At 42.1% G+C, this 21,676-nt stretch overlaps 1 protein-coding gene across 2 annotated transcripts in view; it reads right to left on the reverse strand.

Annotated features, from left to right (window-relative positions):
- ttc29 (tetratricopeptide repeat domain 29) overlaps window positions 1-21,676 on the reverse strand; it is a 323,363-nt gene that overhangs the window by 155,218 nt on the left and 146,469 nt on the right. For both annotated transcript variants that reach the window (XM_055646422.1, XM_055646429.1), the window contains exon 7: window positions 11,342-11,427. In XM_055646422.1, coding sequence (XP_055502397.1) covers window positions 11,342-11,427 — 86 coding nt within the window. The remainder of the gene's footprint in view (window positions 1-11,341; window positions 11,428-21,676) is intronic.

The following is a 21,676-nucleotide window of genomic DNA, read 5'->3' on the forward strand; positions in this document are numbered from 1 at the left end:
CGCTTTCTTTTGGCGTCGTGTCCATTCGGTTTTGTTTCCTTTCGGCGTTTTGTTTCCTTTCGGTATCTTGGATTTTCGGCGTGATGTAGGTTCGGCATCTTGGTTTCAGCTCCTCGTCCTGCCCGCACACGTGAGTGAATATCTGATCCTACAATCTGAACTTATGAATAAGACGGATAGAAGACCATAAGGATTTCAAAACAATCGGATACCATATCATTAGTGTTTTACTGTACAATCAAGAATTAGCAATATCTCAAGACCTTGAGATTTCTGGCTAACCACAATTCTATCCAGCAATTGACTGCAATCATAATCATAATCACACTTCATTAGCCAAGTATGTTTTGCAACATATGAGGAATTTGATTTGCCATACAGTCATACCAATAAAAAACAACAAAACATACAAAATACATTTTAACATAAACATCCACCACATTCCTCACTGTTATAGAAGGCGAAGAAAAAGTTCAATCTCTTCGCTTATTTGTCCTCATTGGCCTTGAGCCTTCCGTTGATGAGATGATCTTCGCTCCTGTAGCCGTCAGTCGGGCCCTCCGCATCGGGGCGATCAAGCTCCTGCATCAGGGGGATCTCAGCTCCCCTACACCGGGCGATCAGACCCCGGATTGGGGCTGGTCGAACCAGTTGCAACTTTGGAACTTCCAGACATCAGTCTCTACCCGAGACTGCGAGCTCCTCGATGTTGAAATCCGCAGGCGATCGATCCCAGGCAAGGGATCACAGGCTCCGATGATAAGTCCACGACCCTGAGGTGGGAATCAAAGTCAGTCTCAAGCAAGGCCGCCAGCTCCATGATGTTAGGCCGCGGAGCGACCGGAGATACGATCCAGAAAACAATTGCATCTCCTGCATGGTAAGAGATTGAAAAAAAGTTTCCCCTGACCCCCCTCCCCCACCCCTCACATAAAACAAACCAGAGAACATTAACACATACTGGTAATGATGCATATAGAAGTTTACATTAATAACCCTGACATTTGAATGGACAGGAAAGGTCTATTTCAAATATGGTTAAATAGAACTTGGAAGATTGGGATAAACATTGTCTGTCTGATATCTCTTCATTGAACTTTGTTCCCTTTCAAATAACATATTGCAGAATGTTCATTGAGAAAACCATTGGTACTACAGAAAATGCCTGAGATTAATAAAACTGGGCAAGTGCAGAATATTTAAAAGGAACATCAAAGTCAGGAAAATTAAAATTTCTCATTATTTACATATATTCTTTGACCGCACCTAGGGAAATAGATGTACTTTAGAGGTGATAGATCAGGATTTCCTTTAGTGGGAATCCAGTGCATTTACATCGGGCCCAGCTCTTCCTGTGGACTCAAACAGATCCTAAAAGTACTCAAATTCACAATATTTTTGAGTGCACATGGTGACATTTACAATTTTTATTGTACTGATAGGATAGGATAGGATGTCGTTTTTATGGCTTTGATTTCCCGAGACCTGCTCCCGTGTTAGTTGTTCTTTATCAAGAACACGAATCACCTATTTGATTTTTCTTTTAAGATGGACTACTAGCTCAATATTTTCCCTCTACATTTTCTCTTGTTTGCTTGGGAGGATATGTACAGGATTATTGAATGCTAATTGCTTTTGTAATATTGTATGTTTTGTAATGGAAGAACCTCTAATACTGGAAAGAAAACAAAATTGATCATGACTGTAAAATAACATGACTCTCTTCATCATCTGTGATTGGAAAAACTTTTAACAAAATTGCTATAATTTGGCATTCATAGTTTACAACAGCAAACTTAAATATGGAAATAGTGGTGCTAAAAGCTGAATCAATATAAAAGATAAGCAACACAAAGGTAAAAAGATTCATTCTGAAAATAACTGTAACTGTTGTTTTCTTAATGTTGCACAGGGCTATAAATGCCAATCCATCTAGCTATATTTATCCACCCCAATGATTTCAGAGTTTATTGATTAAACAAATATGTTCCTCCCTAGAGAACAGCCACTCCTCCACTGATGGTTCCTCAACCTGTAGATCTGGCACTCTAGAGAGCCAGCCCAGCTTATTGTTGGCTTGTCTCTTCAGGTCATTGCATTTATTTCAAATACCCTCCACTGCCCTTGCAGTGGTGCGTATAAAACTGAGCTTTGAGCAATTGGAAGTTATTTTCATTGGGCATGTAAGAAGATTTTAAAAGGCATGAGCTTTCTAGCTTAAGAAAATTTATGATCCAATAACCTTCAAATTACTACTGGTATCAGGATAAATATTAATCGTTTGTTAGTGTTGCTTTACAATTGTAGCTGCCAAGCACATTAGTATATGATACAAATGTAGTATTCATAATGATTTTCCTAACATAATATCGGTTTCAGCACTAAATTTTAATTGCAACTTTACGCATCATAGTAGTGGAACTGTAGTGTCACTGGCAATGGTTAAAGAGACCTCATGTGGCCCAAAATGAATGCTATTTCAGTTTGAGGGACAGAGATTTGCATTAATAAATGATTTCAATAAGACCTGCACTGGGCTTCAGGCCAGCTGAGGCCAGCACTGCAACATAAGTACTTACTCTTAAAACATGTGCAGAGGGAATTCTACATACATCTGTGGTTCATTTTTATATATCAGTAACAGAAAGGTTCCTTCATATAGGAAGGTCTCGAAAAATTATCTTTAACATTTCTACAAATATGTTAGGCTGTATAAATGGTGAATGCAATCTTCCTCTTCTATCCAATATAAATTACATACTTGCTACATGTGTTCTGCTACTAATTCATTTTAACAATCTTCATTTCAAATAGTACAATTTACACCCCACTTGAAAGAACTTCAAATCTATAAATCAGACACTCTGAGACATACATTAATGGTCAACAGCCATATATGGTTAAATTTTTTATGGCATTCCACCTCAATGGCATTTAATAATTTGTAGCCTCAAGGATGATTTCATTTTCAAATGAAAATTATCCCTGTAGATTTTTGTCAACCTTTCAAGATATGAGAGAAATGATTTTACTTTTTGATGTTAAATTTGAAGTAAACTGTACTGATATGCAATAAAAGTCACAGCCCAAATTCATTGACATTTGACAATTTTTAGCATTTAATTCCAATCATGCATTTATTAAAGAGACAAGTCTACAATTCAGTTGAAAGCACTAAGGACAATTCAATTGATATATTATTGTTTTGTGGAACCAACAGAGCAAATAGTCTTTTGATCAGGTCATCTAATTAGACTGGTCTAACAGCAGATACAAATAATGGATTTTTGGAAGGTCAAGGTTACATAGAATGTTGTCACTTTGCTGTATTCAAACACAAGTCATTGGAGAACATTGACAATATTTTTACCAATCTTCACTGCTATTTTGGTAAATGCTTGTTTTTCAGACAATTCAGAATGTGAATCATGACATTCTACTATGCGATACGATACGATAAAACTTTATTCATCCCCAGACGGATATTGGTCTGTCAACAGTCACAACACACAAGGTACACAAAAAAATTGAAATTAAAAGAAATTAAAACAAAAAGGAAAAGACAGGCGACCGTTAGCTGGCTGCCATGTGCACGGCACCTTTACCGGAACAAATGAACGAACAAACAAACACAGACTTATCCCCTGGACAGAGGATTCTAAACTAGAGTCCCCCCCCCCCCCCCCCCCCCCCCCCCCCCCCCCCCCACCCCCCCCACACCGGTTCCCCCTTTATTCTCCCACTGTCCTTCACGACGGTCCCCCCACATCGGGTCCCCATTGTCTTCATGGCATCCTCCCACACAGGGTCCATCCTTATCTTCCCCTCCCCCCCCTCACGCTCATCGACCGTTGAACTTTTTGTAAACTACTGGACCTTCACTGGAGTATCGTGTTCAGTTCTGGTTGCCTTTTTAAAAAAAAAGGATGTGAAGGCAATGGAGAGGGTTCAATATACAAGAATTGTTTCTGGAATGAGGGACAACAGTTATTAGGATAGAAAGGCTGGGACTGTTTTCTTTCGAGAAGGCTGAGTTGAGATCAAAATAATGAGGACTGGATGGAGTGAATAGTGGGATGCTGTTCCCAATGGTGGTGAGATTGAGGACTAGAAGCACGGGTGTAAAGTAAAGGGGAAGACAATTAATAGTGATATGAGGAAAAGCTTCTTTTATTCAGAGTGTGATTGGAATCTGGAATTTATTTCCTGCAGACGTAAGGGAGGCAGATTCCATTGTGGCTTTCAAGAAGGTACTGGATAAATACACAGTGAAGAAAACTTCTCCAAGCAGAAGTGTATAGATTTTGACCAAGTACAACTGTTCACATTTATATCATCTTCCAATTGCATTTCCTCTGCTAGGCTGAAAAGTCCAGTATCTTAATCCTACTCAATTCTATACCGTAGCTCATAGAAACATAGAAACATAGAAATTAGGTGCAGGAGTAGGCCATTCGGCCCTTCGAGCCTGCACCGCCATTCAATATGATCATGGCTGATCATCCAACTCAGTATCCCGTACCTGCCTTCTCTCCATATCCCCTGATCCCCTTAGCCACATCTAACTCCCTCTTAAATATAGCCAATGAACTGGCCTCAACTACCCTCTGTGGCAGAGAGTTCCAGAGATTCACCACTCTCTGTGTGAAAAAAGTTCTCCTCATCTCGGTTTTAAAGGATTTCCCCTTTATCCTTAAGATGTGACCCCTTGTCCTGGACTTCCCTAACATCGGGAACAATCTTCCTGCATCTAGCCTGTCCAACCCCTTAAGAATTTTGTAAGTTTCTATAAGATCCCCTCTCAATCCTCTAAATTCTAGAGAGTATAAACCAAGTCTATCCAGTCTTTCTTCATAAGACAGTCCTGACATCCCAGGAATCAGTCTGGTGAACCGTCTCTGCACTCCCTCTATGGCAATAATGTCCTTCCTCAGATTTGGAGACCAAAACTGTACGCAATACTCCAGGTGTGGTCTCACCAAGACCCTGTACAACTGCAGTAGAACCTCTCTGCTCCTATACTCAAATCCTTTTGCAATGAAAGCTAACATACCATTCGCGATGAGCAGCTCATCGACAACAACTGCTTTGGAAGAATTTGTAAACTTCTTCTTCCCTTTAGACCAAGTTATGTACCTTTGCTGAACCCCAAATCCAGGAAGCTCTATGTAAACCAGACACTAAGCAAATGATGCATGAACCCACAGTGTTGTTTCAGCTACTTGGCTTAAATATTTGATTGCAAAATGTCACAGGCGTCTGAAAAAAATAACATCAGAAATAAAAGACTGCCGATGCCAATATACCAATGTTTCTAACACGAGTCAATCACCCAACAGGGAGAAATCAGAGGGATATTCTTGGGTGCCCTAAGCCCAATTTGAAGGAAGTCCTGAAAAGGCACAAGATAGAAGCTGCTAACACACTACGATCAGGACAGTATATTGTTTGTATAAGCCTATTTGCAAAGTTTCCTGAGCAGCCCAACTTGTTATCCTGAAAAGATATCCTGCAGGGACTGCCTGGAACTTTCAGATAAATCTTTATTAAGTCTGACAGTGCATGACTGCGCTTGTTGTCCCCACAAAATACTGAGGCATGCTGTCAGCTTTTAAAGCTCCTTACAGAAGAATTGAACATGATAATTCAGTTTCAAAATAAGACTTACTTGTTTAAGTAGTAATCATGTTCTTAAATGTTTGTTTGTGTCAGAAGACCACAGATTGGTGTTACATTTATTTTGCAGATCAGTTTTTGCAGCCTTAATCAAGTCCCTCTCACTGCAGCCATACCTCGTTATGCTAAAGCCTTGTAATAGCAGAATATAGTTTCTGCCCTGACAAATTCATTCCTGAAACTTTGCAGCCCACATGTCTAATCAGTTTATGGCCATTCGAGTGGACTCCTGCATGAAGAAAACATTAGATTTGCAAGATATGCGTGGCCTATATTTAATTTTCTCAATTCTAATCAAGAATTGTTCAGGTGGATGGAGACAAACTGGTGAGGCTGAGAGACTTGGATATGGTACTAAATGTATGAGATTTAGAATAGTGAGGTCAAGGAACATTGATATAAAATTAGAGCAGGGCTGTGGAATTGAATTCCAATGTCTGTATTAGAAATTATTTCAACATTCAAACTTAGTTTGAAAAGACAGATGAAAGAGAAGGAATTGAAAGAAAAAGGTAACCGGTGGAAGAATGTGATTTTAAGTATCGGCTTGCTTTTAAGACTGCTTGGGTTGAATGAATTATTTTGTAACCTCATTTATATGTTGGCATAAATATGGTCAACTAGGTACACATTCCTAAAATTGTGTTGCAACATTGTTGTTTTTATGGTATCCTTAGCATGACTTGGGGTGGGGTTTGTGGAATGGGAAAGTGATTCTCATATTCAAGCCATAGGTTCATATGTACTCTGTTCTGCGGCTAGTTTGGTTTTGTCCTTTGATCCCATTGTGTTATTGACTAGAGTTTATCCATTTTCATGGAGGAGTTCCAGAATTCAGCGCATAACAAGATTAAACAAATAAATTATTACTGTTGCAACTGCATATAAAAGCTCTAAGCAGGTTTACTGTAGATGCCTGCCATTGGGAATTTTCTGTTCCTTGAATAGTTCAGTCATTCCACTAGGGTTTGGTCTGACAATAAACACCAGTATAATACTTTACCTCATGCAAGCCAGAAGGTGATTCTAACTGCTAGCTTTTGCAGATGTTCATATCCAATAATCTATCCATAATTGATGAAACAGAGAGGTCAGATGTAATGGCTGCTTCTATTTCAGCAACAAATAAATGGTTATTGACAAAACAAGCCTGTGCGCTGCTGAACGAAGACATACATGAAACCAGCAGCCACACAAGAGCAGTAATGGAAGGAGGAGTACAGCGCGTCAAATGGGAAATCTTGGACATACACTATATGCAGTTTGGCTTGGATGCCAGTGATGACATGGAGGAAATGAGAGTCGTAGGAAAGGTGAATGATACAGGGAGCATAACCTACCCAGGAGAAAATGAAGGAGCTGCTAAAAGCAAGTGACTGGTGAGTGTATTTGCAAAGAATATTCAAAGTTCTCTTTTGAATATAGTGCTATGGCCTGATTGTCTGCTTTGCTTTTATCTTACAGTTATGTCAATAGCAATATACCTTGCTGTCAAGTTCCACTATCCTCCCAAGACATCAAAATCATAGTGTATGCAACTACATGCTTCGGCACCAACAAGTACCTAGAACTAAACCTCCACTGTGAGCTGCTCTTTAGGAAATACCTTTATTCTCACACATCAGAAAGTTTTTTAATACTGCATAGAATTTTATATTAAAAAAGCAGTAAAAAAATCACATTACTTTGACCACATTATACACTAAAATTAAATTCCTAAGGCATCTTCTGTGCATCCACTATGATTGAGAAACATTCAAATCTGAAGTACTTGGCAGGTTGTTTAAAGCAATATAAGGATTAAAGCCTTACACATTATTAATTTATTTTGAAATTCTTTTATTTGTAATTATGGTAATGAATGGAGTGCATTTCTTAAAACTGGGAATACTTTGAGATGCTGGGCAAAAAGAATTATAATGAGACGCACAGTAAAGAAAATCCAAATGCCTTTTCAATTCCTGAAAAGCTTCAATCACATATCATATAACACATGATATTTCACCTTTTCAACTGCAACTTCTGTTCTTATCATATAAAATGGGAACAACCGGCAATGGAATTTTTCTGTTATATAAATAAATGCAATTGCAGTATTAAGCATGTGGTTTATTTCATATCGGGTATTACATTCGTGGTTCTAAAAAATGTTCGATACCTTTCATTGTATCCACATTTAATTTTACTGGTGTCATTTGGACCCTCTGATGAGGTAAATTGTGTAGAGTTTTGAATGTTTCTCGGGTTCAGCTAGGCTTTGGTAAAATATAAAAGAAACTTGTCAATTTGGGGAACATAAAGTCATTTGTTTCACTGAAAGCTCTTTCCTTTGTATGTTGTATTAAAATAAGACAAGTAAGGTAAATGTAATATTGGTTTATCTACCATGCATTTTGATCTGGACTTAACAAAATGTTTTAATTGCTGAATCTTATAATGCAATTTACTATACCCAATGCTATGTTATCAAAGCATTGGAATGAAATATTTCATGCAAAAGTTCATAGATAAAGACCATGCATAAGTGTAAATATTTTTATGACTGTAAATGTTTGAAAAGCAAATCGCAGATGCTGATCACAGATTTCATGCTTCAGGTAAATCATCATACGCAATTCAGTTAAATAATGGATTAAATAGCATAGATATAACATGCATTTCATAAATTACTACATCTGTCACCGGTTTCATTTACATATCGAAATGATGAGCCATAAGATAAAAATAATGGAATAATTTTAAAAAAACACCACAAATTGTGTATGATGATTTTAAACAAACCGAACTCTGTTAATTCTCTATTTCATGAAAAATATCTTTAAATATTGTTCCTTTAATTTTCAATAGGAGTTATGTTTTTGTACTTGAATGAGAAAACACTAATGAGGTAACAGTGGGAGGAAATGGTTGTCTTTTACACCAGCTGTTGCTGTTAGATCCTGACCGTAGCCTTCCGCAGAAAGACAGCCCGAGGTGGGCACATTACAACAGGATAACGGAGATGAAAACTCTGATGGAAAAGCAGGGAAACAACCACAGAGACCCCAGAGCACAGACCCCAGGAGTCTTGAGCTGTGTGGCAGGACCTCTTTAGCATGTCTCCGAGGCCTGGCCTGGCAATGAACAGCATATTACCACAAGGCAAAGTAGAAAGCTAGCATGCTCAGTATAATGATAAGCAGATGTCCTAAGGGAGGAGGGAACTATGATCTAAGGCCTGTATACATCTGAGCTCCACTCAGATGGAGAAATTAGTAATATAATAAAATATAAATGCAAATTGTACACAATGGCTCTTAAAAAGAAAACATTTGCCTTTTTTCTTATTGACACTGTCAGCATCCACATTCTTTTTTAAGTATTCAAAGGCAAAATTGTGCAGCGCAGACTTCAATAAAATAATTGTATGCAGTATAATAACAACTAATGCCACCAACTCAGAGCTGGGTCCTATGAAGTAATCAAAAATATTAAACATTATATTATTTAAGATTAACTTTTCTTGGCCCCTAGCATGCAGGGAACATTGCAGATTTTTAAGTTAAATGCTTAAATTTTATTGATAAAAAAAAATCATATTTTCCTATTTCTGTCTGTTTTACTACCTCCCCATAAACCTTTCTAGCTTTGCACATTTTTATATTTCCATGCTATCGTTCTCCCTTTGTGCAGCTTGATTCTAATTTCTGTTTATATCTATCTCTGCCTCTAATTCTTTCCCACATTTCTCCTCATTCCATACATTTCTCTGGCACAGAGAACATTGAATGGTACATCACAGGCACAAGCCTTTCGGTCCGCAATGTCTGTGCTGAATATAAACTGTGCTAAGATAAACTAATCTTAACTCTCATGGTCAGCACCGTGGCGCAGCGGTGGTGTTGCTGCCTTGCAGCTTTTGCAGCATCAGAGGCTCGTGTTCGATCCCGACTACAGGTGCTGCCTGTATGGAGTTTGTACGTTCTCCCCGTGACCACGTAGGTTTTCCCCGAGATCTTAGGTTTCCTTCCACACTCCAAAGACGTATAGGTATGTTAGTTAATTGGCTTCTTGTTGGTGTAAATTGTCCCTAGTGTGTAGGGTAGTGTTAATGTACGGAGATCATTGGTTTATGTGAACTTTCCGCACCGTATCTCTAAACTGCCTCATATGATTCATATCCCTCACTTTCCTGCATATCCTTGTGCTTATCTAAAACCCGTTACACTATTGTACCTGCCTCCACCATCACCTTTGGTGGTGGGTTCCAGGCGCCCACCACCATCTGTGTAAAAAATCTTGCCGTGCACATCTCCTTTAAACTTTGCCCCTCTCACTTTAAAGGCATGCCCTGTAGTATTTGACAGTTTCACCCTGGGAGAAAGGTTCTGACTGTCTACACAATCTATGCCTTGCATCATTTTATATACTTTTATCAGGTATCCTCTCAACCTCCGCATTCCAGAGAAATCAATCCAGGTTTGTCCAACCTCTCCTTGTAGTTAATACCACCTAATCCAGGAAGCATTCTCGTAAACCTCTTCTGCATCCTCTCTAGAGCCTCTACATCCTTCCTGTAATGAAGCCACCACAACTGCACTCAATACTCCAAAATCTTTGAGAGTTGCATGACTTCCTGATTTGTCTCTTTTTTTCTCCCTTTATATTTATTTATCTCCTACATTTTCTCTGAATTTCCAGCGCATAAACATTATTTTATAAAGTTTGCCCAGTTTGTATCATTTTTATAAACCAGGGTACATAGCAAGATCACAACCAAAATTTACCAAGTTGGATTGGATTCTCAACCCATAATTAGCTATGATGGTGAACAATGGAGAAGGGGGATAGAAGGGCTAGCACTGTAGAGGTCACCAGGAAAATGCTCCAACACATCTCAGCAATAAAACACAGACTGAGGGTGCTATTTTGGATAGGAGAGAGCTGAGGGCTTGAGATACCAGAGAAAATAAGTGCTACCCCCTAAGCATACTCCACTACTTCTTTCCTTTTGCCTTTGCAGCATAGTCTATCTTAACTGTTCTTCATCCTATCCTTGATAACATATATTTCCTTTGGGAGTTTTACCCACTTGCTCTGTTTACACTCTTTAATAGATCTCTCCCCTATTCTTTTCCTACTTCAAAAAGGTCTCTGAAAAAAACAAAGATATACTAAATGCAATTAAAAGGAGCTATGAAAATTATATTATCAAGATAAAGTACAGTAACAAATTAAACAGAATCAATAGACTTCTCTCAACAATACCAATTTTAGTTTGTTTTTCATTTTAACCATTAGAATAATATTTTGCCGTAGCTTCAAAATACGAAGTTATTGTGATTTACTACAACTACATAAATTTTGGCCTGGAAATTCGTACAAATGGCAGCAATGTTTTTCTTTCCAGCATCGCCCCAATGAAAATCAGTTATTTTCAGTGGAAGACAGCTCCAATGATTTCTAGATCAATTTCCAGAAATGCTAGAAATTGAGTATATTTTTACGTTAATGGGAAATCACAGCATCATTTTAACAAGAACCCTCATTTAAAATATTTATTGGACAAAAAACATGTTCATGTTTTAAGGAATACAAAGCCAGTACATTTCTCAAGTGTTAATGCGTTGAACTAAAACAACATAGGGATAAAACGCAAAGAACCAAATACCAACATTGTACTTACAGTAATTGCTCTCTCTGGATCTCCAGTACTAAGGTAACCTAAAGCCACTCGATACAGAGCTGCTAGTTCCATCTTCGTATCGCCCCCTTGTGGAAACAAATGCTAGCATTTAGATTTTTATGTAATTTTGCCCACAGGATCTAAATTTGTTAAGCTTAGAACCAAATATATTAAACTAGAAATTAATTTACAATTCACAATATTTTAATGCAATGTGAAGGTGAAATGAAAAGGATTTCTGTTTAAGTTACAATCATAATTCAGAAGAAAAGATCCAGAAGAGGTTATTTGGCCTCTCATGCTTGTTCCATTGTTCAATGTTCTGATTTTAGCTTTGACCTCACTTTCCTGTGCTTTTGTATAATTCTTGACGTGTCTATATTCCAAAAATCTGAAACAGCTTAGAGTAAATTAATTGATTCAGTTTCTCACAATACCAAAGATTTTTGACTGACAAGAAATTACTCTTCAACAGGGTGGTACAGTTGAGCAGCCATAGAGATGCTGCCTCACAGCGCCAGAGACCTGGGCTGGATCATGACTTCGGGTGCTGTCTGTGTGGAGTTTGCATGTTCTCCCTGTGACCACATGGGTTTTCACTGGGTGCTCCGGTTTCCTTGCACATTAGAAAGACATGCAGGTTGATAGCTTAATTGGTTTCTGTAAATTGCCCTCGGGTGTAGGATGCGAAACTGGAATAATATAGAACTAGTGTAGATGTGAATAGTGGTTGGTGTGGTCTCAGTGGGCCGAAGAGCTTGTTTCCTGGCTGAATCTCTATAACTAGTTTGAAAATGAAACCAACATAGATTTGTGGTGTGTGTGTGTTCACATCTGCTCGAAAAAACTATGCCCTAACGGCACCTTTTTTACATATTCCTGTACAGATTTATCCCGTGGACTCCGAAATTGGCAAATCTAAAAAATTCATGCATTATTTCTCGAGTTATTAAATAAAGTCACATTGGCTGCACACTGTGTTCATGCGCTGCAAGTGACGTCGGCGGCCGCCCACTCGCAGTGGCTGTGCCCCACTCGCTCGGGGTCCATAACCGCCTGTCCGCCCACACGCAGCCTCCCTCAAGTCCACGTCCGCCCGCATCCCTCTCCCTGCCTCTGCCCGCACCCTGTCTCAAAATGATGCTGCAAATCGGAAACCCCAGCACCAAAAGGCAGCAAGCTACCCTCGCCCTGTCTCTACCCCCTCGCTGTCCCGGGAGCCTGCAGCCTGGAGGAACAGAGTATTGCTTTCATGAACCAGCCCTCCCCTGTGTCGACCCCCCCCCCCCACCTCCTTGGGCTCTGGATTGAAGCCGCTGAACACGCAGTCCTTTGTTGACGCCCACCCTGCTCCCCACTCCTCCTCCTTCTCTCCCCCCTCCTCCTCTCCCCATCCAGCTCTCCCCCTACACCTTTCCCCCCTCTTCCTTTCCCCCTCCTTCTCTCCCCCTCCTCCCTCCCCCCCCCACCTCCTCCTCCTCTCCCCCCCTCTTCTTCCTCCTCCTCTACCCTCCTCCGCCTCTCCCCCTCCTCCACCTCTTTTGCCCCTCCTCTCCCCCCTCCTCATCCTCTCCCCCTCCTCCTCATCCTCTCGACCCCCCCTCCTCTCTCTCCCCCTCTCCTCTCTTCCCCCTCGTCCCTCCTCTCTCTCTCCCCCTCCCCTCTCCACCCTCTCCCCCCCTCCCCCCCCCCCTTCTCTCCAATATCATGGGGGGTGGTTATTGTGTGTGTGTGTGTGGGGGGGATGAGGGGACGGGACCCAACGGGTCCCTCTTGGTCTAGTATAATTATAAAACTCTGATCTTGGATGTGTGTGGGTGTGTATGTGTATAATCACATTGCTCGAAAAAACGAAGCCCTAACGGTAAATTTTTTGTAGAGTTTTATCCCGTGGTGTCCAAAATCATCTTATCTGAAAAATTCATGCTTTATTTCTCGAATTATTTATGAAAATGTTTACAAAGTTTTTCGCTGTGTTCCACACGCTGCAAGTGACCCTCCAGACCCCTCTCCACCCCCCCCTCCCCCCCTCTGGTTATTCAAGTCAGGCCCTGTACTCCAGCTCCTGCGGAATCCTGCGAGTTCCCCGGCTCATCTTTCCAGAAAATTCTCATCGGTCATTCTCACTTTGATAAGAGTCCGATTGAACTTCATTTTATTGCTTTAACTTTGAAAATGTTACTACAGGTTTAACAGTTAACATTTAACATTTAATTTCGAACAGCGGTTTTCTCCGTGATTTCCGCGCTTTTTTACTATTTTATTACGTTGCTTTTCCCCGTTTTTTACTTCCCCTTTATCTTTTTTTCACCGATTGAACTTACCCTCCCCTACTTTCCCCCCCCCCACCTCCCCCTCCCTTTAGCTCCCTCTCCCCCTCTTCACCCTTCCTCACCCCCCCCCCCTCTCCCCATCTCCCACCCTCCTCCCCTCCCTTTCCTCCCCTTCCCTTTCCTCCTCTCTCTCTCCCCTCGTCTTCCTCCCCTCTCTCTCCCCTCTCTCCCCCCCCCCCCCCTCCCCCCCCCCCCAATTCGCAGTCCTTGGTCGACGTTTGCCAGCTCACACCTCGGCTCCGCTCGGGTCCGGTCCTCGGCTCTCCCCCCACCCTCTCTCCGGCCCCGCTCTTCCCCTTTCTCCCCTTCTCTCTCCCCCTCTATCCTCTATCCTCCCCCCACTTCCCCCTCTCCCCCCCCTCTCTCTCCCCCGCTTCCTTTCCCCCCCCTCCCCCTCCCATTCACCCCCCCTCTCTCTCCTCTCTCCCCCCATCCCCCCTCCTCCTCTCTCTCCCCCCATCCCCCCCCCTCTCCCCCCCCAACTCGCGATCCTTTGTCGATGCTTTACCCGCTCGCGACTCGGCTTGGGTCCGGTCCTCGGCTCTCTCCCCCCCCCCCCCCTCTCTGGTCCCCCTCTTCCCTTACCACCCCTCTCCCCCCTTTCCCCCCCCTCTCCTCCTCTCACCCTCCCCTCTCACCTTCTCTCTCTCCCCCCCACTCTCTCTCTCCCCCTCTCTCTCTCTGTCCCCCTCTCTCTCCCCACCCCCTCTCCCCTTCTCTCGCTCTCCCTCCCTCTCTCTCCCCCACCTCAGTCCCCCCTTCTCTCCCACATACAACTCCCACGGCATCTTACATGCTTCACAAAGATTATTTCTCATTTATCTAATCTCCAATGCATAGATCCAATATACACAAATGTTGTCATAATGCAGCCCCTTCATCCTCGGAATCAACCTGGAGAACTCTCTCTGAAATGCATCCAGTGCACAGCAGCAGAACAGTACCTGGCACTTTCATATGAATGCTTTGCACCTATTGCCCCACGGATCCATCATGTTGAGAATGCATACCTTTTGCGATATTCAGTTGGAATCTACTCCACTTAATTTTAATCATTTTTTTCTGATTTGGAAACAGATGGGTTAGTCACCGGAAATTGGTATTATATAGCTCCGCTTTTACAGCTCCATTAACAAGTCACTTTTCCTTTTTCAATTATATTGAAGTGTGGCAGCTGCAGGCAACCACAGGAAAGAGTTCAAGTTTCTAACACTACGAGCGAGTACAATCATTTGCCACATTGCTTCAGTCATGGTTTCTCTAGGTGTGGTGTAAAATAGAAGCTAGAAGAGAGATTGGAAGGGTATCTATCTATACATAACTAAAACTCTCATCTTGTTATCTTCTAGTTTGCATAGTTTTCATATTTGCGCAAAAACGGTATGCGATAGTGCTACGATTGTTCGCCACCTTACTCACCGTTGTCCTGTGCTGCAAATGCACCAAGTTTTGGTCCGATCAGTGGTATATTTTAAAACTTATTAAGGTTTAAAAACCTCCGCTGTCAGTCACCGGCCGCAGCCCGCCTCCCTGCCGCCGCCCACCTTCCTGCTGGCGTGACCTTCCTGCCGGGGATCCAAAGGCCTAAGCCTGGCTCTGAGGGCGCCGATGACTGATGCCCCTCTGGGGCACGCAAGAAGGGAGAGGAGCGGCAACCTTGAGATACTAGGGTGTTGAGGAGGGAGAGTGGGGTATTGAGGGAGAGGAGGCGGTAGGGAGGGAGAGGGAGGGGAAAGTGGCGGAGGTGAGGAGGGAGAGTGGGGGAGGAGGGGAGAGGAGTGATGGAAGGAGGGAGGGAGTGACTGAGGGTAGGGGAAAGGAAAGGTGAGGGAGGGAGTGACTGAGGGTAGGGGAAAGGAAAGGTGAGGGAGGGATTTGGGGAGTGCAGGAGGAGGGGGAAAAGAAGAGGGTGGTGAGGAGGAGGAGGGGGAATAAAGAGAGAGGAGGGCAGTGGGGGAGGTGAGGAGGGATAGTGGGGAGGGATAAATGGAGGTGAGGTGTGGGGAAGGTGGTGGATAGAGGGATAGGAGGGGGTAGGGAGGGGAGAGGAGTTATGGAGGGAGGGAGGCAGTGACTGACGGTAGAGGAAAGAAGAGGGAGGGAGAGGTGAGGGAGGGATTGGGGGAGGGGAGGACGAGAGGTGAAAGAAGAGTGAGGGTGAAGAGGAGGGGCTTGGAGATGAGGGGGAATGAGCCGTGCCTGCGCAGTTGGGGGCTATGGGTGAGTGGTGGAATATTGCGTTGGGGGATCGGATTGCATTGGGGGACCAGGCCTCCCATGTGACAAGGACCCAACGGGTCGCACTTAGTCTAGTATATGGCTAGAGACACTAAAAAGTAGAGAAAGTACGATTCAAACACACAGGTCGTACATCATTAAAGAGAATATATAAAACTGCCTCTGTATCTATGAAGAGAGGCATATCTGGAGATAAAAAAAAATAATAGGTAGTGGTGACCCCATAGCCTTCAGACAGAGCTTCAAACACCTGCAGGTCTACTGGTAGAAATGAAGGTCATTATCATCCTGATCCACTTAGCTTTGGATCATTCTTGGCAATTGAGGCTGATTCATGGCACGTATTTTCTTTGCAGCTCACTGCTGCATTAGATAAGTTACTGATAATCTCTATTCAAGGTAAGGAGACTTCATCCCTTTCTCAAATAAAAATCACAGCAAATACACTCAACAGGTTTTTTGATTTTCATCTCTTCAGTACAGTTCATTGGTCAGAAATTAGGTATGTTGAGGATACATGGCTGAACTTACTTGGAAAGTAACCCAGAGGCTTGAACTAACAATTCAGAGGTGTGAGTTCAAACCCCATTTAGGCAACTGATGGGTTTAAATACAGTTAATGATTTAGAATTGTTCTAAACACCCTTGAAATGATTCAGCAAACCAATTGGTTTAGTTTATTTTAGTTTAGAGATACAGTATGGAAATAGGCCCTTTGGCCTACTGAGTCCATGCTGACTAACTATTACCCATTATCCCAGTTTCGCATCCTATTGTACATGCTAGGGACAACTTACGGCACATGGCAGTCACTCCCAGTCCTGTCATCCTTGCAAAGTGCTCCTCGCAAACATCTAGAAAATGGTATCTAAATTGGGAATAATGTCCCCAGTCTAATCAGGCAACTGCCTGACAGAATCTTATCTTAAAGTCAACATGTAATACGTCTCTGTGACAATTCCTAGGTGAGTTGTGTCCCACTGGCAAGGCAGACTTACTAGACCTTACACAGGTCAGAGAGGATAGCTCTGGGAATCCTCTGAAATTTTATTTATTCTTTCCTTTTGCATTCTTAAGTAAAATCTTAGCATGTTTCTTGATTGCATCTGCTAATGTATTTTTCTCGCACTTCTTTCTAATAACTGTCTTTATTTCACTTCTGCACCTCCAATAGCTCGAGGCTTCTGCTGTGTGACTGGTTCTCCACATATCAAATTCACTTTTTTTGCATGGGGGGTTCTATAACTTTGAGAGTTTGTCTTTGAATTTATTGTGCACCTATTTGGTCTGAACACTCATTAGTCTAGATTCTAAAATGTATGTCCTGTACTGTATCTCTTTTTTTGAGGTTTTATGCACGGATTAAAAAAAACTTCCCTTGAATGTGATTTAAGAAATCTGTACCTTCTAAACTCTTTACTCTCTGTCTGTGCTGTTACGGTGGTTGAAATTGCCTACCATTGTTTATTTAGCATTTGTCAGAAGCCTGACTGCACATTGCCCTACCCTTTGCATTTGACTGTTTGGGGCCCTTAGTGCACATCCAATAATGTAATTTGCCTCTTTTGTTTTTCAGTTCTTTCTTTTCACAACCCCAGTTAAATCATTGAGTTATTCTTCATTGCATCTACTTACATGCTTTGTTTTAGCATTTGTCCTCAAGTAACAATCACCTCCATGAATTAATATTGTTGTCCATCTTCTTTCTTTACCCCCTCACTTCCTCATCTGAAAATCCTGTTAAGGAATTTCAGCTGTTATCCTCTCCTGGTATAACCCACATTTTAGCAATGTCCGAGACATCACACCCCTACGTCTTTTAAGCCTTCTCAAATTAAGCACCCCTTAACTTCAAACTTCCTTTGTTTCCTTTATTCTAGCCTTTATCTCCTCTGCCTTTCACAACACTTCATTGCCCACCTTTTACATTTGTCTACTAAATCCTTAAACATATGTATCCGCCTCTCTCCCAGAGCCACCCTCAGATACTCAACACTAATGCCTCAATAATCTAAAGCCCTCCTTCTTATACCACTTCAGTCATATTATCCACCAATTTCCATACTTATTGATGCGTGACATTTGTGCTCATTGGAAACTGCCATCTGGAGGTCCTGCACAAACTTCTTGTAATCATCATTATTCCTGCCGTCGTTATTGATACCAATATTAATAGACCTTGACATTTTGCTGTCTATCCTCTCTCTACAGATAGTTTTGTAGCCACTGTAATCACACCAATTGTTGCTCATAGTCCAAAATATAGATAGCTCTCAAAGTAGCAATGTTACAAAATTTTGAGATTTTAAAAATCAAGTCTGCAATTTATCCCATCAGATAAAGCATAAAAAATAAGTTTAATTTTACACCCAATTCACTTTCATATCTCAAGTATTTAAAAAGTTATGGCCATTTTCATACTCGGAAATTAGCATCCTGTTCCCTATTGATTTCCTATGGACATAACAAAAAAGCTGTGATCGTGAACAGTCAAAAGCCCATAACTTTCTTAAAAAATTAAGAGAACTGAATGAAAATTTCAGTTATCATAGATTGAAGCATTCTGAAACAAATATAAAATAATCTTAGGTACACACAATTGCTGGAGAAACTCAGCGGGTGCAGCAGCATCTATGGAGCGAAGAAAATAGGTGACGTTTCGGGCCGAAACCCTTCTTCAGACTGATGGGGGGTGGGAGGGGAGAAGGAAGGAAAAAGGGAAGGAGGAGGAGCCCGAGGGCGGGGGGATGGGAGGGGACAGCTCGAGGGTTAAGGAAGGGGAGGAGACAGCAAGGGCCAGCAAAATTGGGAGAATTCAACATTCATGCCATCAGGATGCAAGCTGCCCAGGCAGAATATGAGGTGCTGTTCCTCCAATTTCCGGTGTTGCTCACTCTGGCAATGGAGGAGACCCAGGACAGAGAGGTCGGATTGGGAATGAGAGGGGGAGTTGAAGTGCTGAGCCACCGGGAGTTCAGGTAGGTTATTGCGGACTGGGCGGAGGTGTTCGGCGAAACGATCGCCCAACCGCCGCTTAGTCTCCCTGATGTAAATCAGCTGAAATCTAGAGCAGCAGATGCAGTAGATGAGGTTGGAGGAGATACAGGTGAACCTTTGTCGCACCTGGAACGACTGCTTGGGACCTTGAATGGAGTCGAGGGGGGAGGTGAAGGGACAGGTGTTGCATTACTTGCGGTTGCAACGGAAAGTGCCCGGGGAGTAAAATAATCTTACTTGGATGACGTGAAATTAAAGCATATAATTAGTTAGTTACCTAATTGTAGCTAATTCCAAACTTCAATTACTAGATCTAAACATCTATTCATTTCTTAATAAATGATTAACATTTTTAAATAGCCTAAGTGTCCAAATAATATTCACAAATAATTCACAATAAAACTTGCTTTTTAAATCTCATTTACATTAATTTATAGGCCAAATGGAAGGAATTTAGTGTTTAATTGCTGTAAATTAAAGTCCATTTAAATCAGCTTTCTAGTGGGATCCTGTGAACGCGCTGGTTTAGAACGTTCACATTGCGGTAGATTTGTGCCCTCAAATGCCCAGAAAAATACTGCCGGATATAATGGGCCCAAAATTAGCTACTCGCAACATTAAACTTTGTATAAAGGGACCTTAAGAAGCCCTTTTTAATGGCCTACCTTCTGTTTTCCCCTATATGAGGTCTGGCCCGTTGTCGGCGGTCGGGGGTTTAGAAGATAATTTTTAACCTACTATAACAATTAAATAAAGCCCTTAAAACTAATAATAGCTCAAGCGAGGGAATCTTCCAGTGATTTTTCGTTAATAATTAACTAGGCTGAAAAACCTCGATTTGAACAGCCTAGGGAAAATCGCTTTTTAAACCTGCCCCCCTCTAAACGGCACCAAAATCGCGCATCAACGGTGGATGCGATCTCGCTGGCCCTCCACTCCGCTCTGGACCACTTGGACAACAAAAACTCATATGTCAGGCTGATATTCATTGATTACAGCTCGCATTTAATACAATCATCCCCTTCAAGCTGGTTACCAAACCCGCAGAACTGGGTCTCTGCGCATCCCTCTGCAATTGGATCTTCGACTTCCCCATTCACAGACCACAGTCAGTTCGTATTGGTGGAAATGTGTCAGCCTCGTAATAATCAGCACGGGAGCACCTCAAGGCTGCGTGCTTAGCCCCCTGCTGTACTCACTCTATACTCATGACTGTGTAACCGGTCATAGTACGAACTCCATCATCAAGTTTGCTGACGATACCAAATTCCTGGGTGTGCATATGTCTGAAGATCTTTCCAGGTTCGAGAACACTGGTGCAATCATAAAGAAAGCACATCAACGCCTCTACTTTCTGAGAAGATTACGGAGAGTCGGTATGTCAAGGAGGACTCTCTAACTTTTACAGGTGCACAGTAGAGAGCTTGCTGACTGGTTGCATCGTGGCTTGGTTCGAAAAATTGAGCGCCCTGGAGCGGAAAAGACACCAAAACGTAGTAAACACTGCCCAGTCCATCATCATCGGCTCTGACCTCCCGTCCATCGAGGGGATATATTACAGTCACTGCCTCAAAAAGGCTGGCAGCATCATCAAAGACCCACACCATCCGGGCCATACACTCATCTCCCCATTAGCTTCAGGTAGAAGGTACACGAGCCTGAAGACTGCAGCGACCAGGTTCAGGAATAGCTGCTTCCCCACAGCCATCAGGCTATTAAACTCGGCTCGGACAAACTCTGAACATTAATAGCCCATAATCTGTTTATTTGCACTTTATCAGTTTATTTATTCATGTGTGTATATATCAAGTCAAGTCAAGTCAAGTTTATTTGTCACATACACACACGAGATGCGCAGTGAAATGAAAAGTGGCAATGACCCCCCCCCCCCCCTCTGCAGCCCCTTATCATCAAGGGGACTGTGGTGGAGAGGGCTGACAGTTACAGATACCTGGGATTACAAGTAACATCAGATCTGAACTAGACTTTGAGCACTGCTGCCACAGTGAAAAAAGCACAGCAGAGACTGTACTTCATCAGGCTGCTCAGAAAAGCTGGTCTGCACTGTCGCCCTCTCACCCAGGTCTACAAAGGACTGATAGAGAGCATCCTCACCACAGGCATCACGGTGTGGTATGGAAACACCACACAGACAGAGAGGAAGGCTCTGCAAAGAGTCATAAAGACTGCAGAGAGGATTATCAGAACGGAACTCCCCTCCATAGATACAATCTATTCACAGCGCTGTCAAAAAAGAGCAGAGAGAATCATCAGAGATACACTACATCCAGCTCACTCCCTGCTCAAACACAAAAACTGCACATACAACCTCAGGCACAGACGAGCGGACAGCATCGTCACAAACAGAACACGCTTTTTTAAGAGCTTCTTCCCTGCCACAGTGAGACTCTTGGCCAAAACAAAATGAACTGATGTCCTGACCTACCTCATAGCACATCATATTATATTATATTATATTGTCTCCTGGGCCTGTGCAATTTACAATGCAATCGATACTTTTTATATAGGGTTTGTGTAATTTACAATGCTCTCACTTTCCCCTTTATATAGGGTTTTAGGCATTTTCTTTCTTTTTTAGTTCTAGAGAAGTATATGTTTTTATAGATTATGTGTCTTCTGTGTGTCTTTTTCACGACTTGACTCTCTGAACAACCGCACAAGAGTTCCTATGTGTGTAAGCACAAATGGCAAATAAAGTTTTTTTGACTTTTGACCTTTATTCTCAATGGTGTGTACATCCTCGGAT

Source organism: Leucoraja erinacea, chromosome 1 (assembly GCF_028641065.1).
Source record: "Leucoraja erinacea ecotype New England chromosome 1, Leri_hhj_1, whole genome shotgun sequence".
Lineage (NCBI taxonomy): Eukaryota > Metazoa > Chordata > Chondrichthyes > Rajiformes > Rajidae > Leucoraja > Leucoraja erinaceus.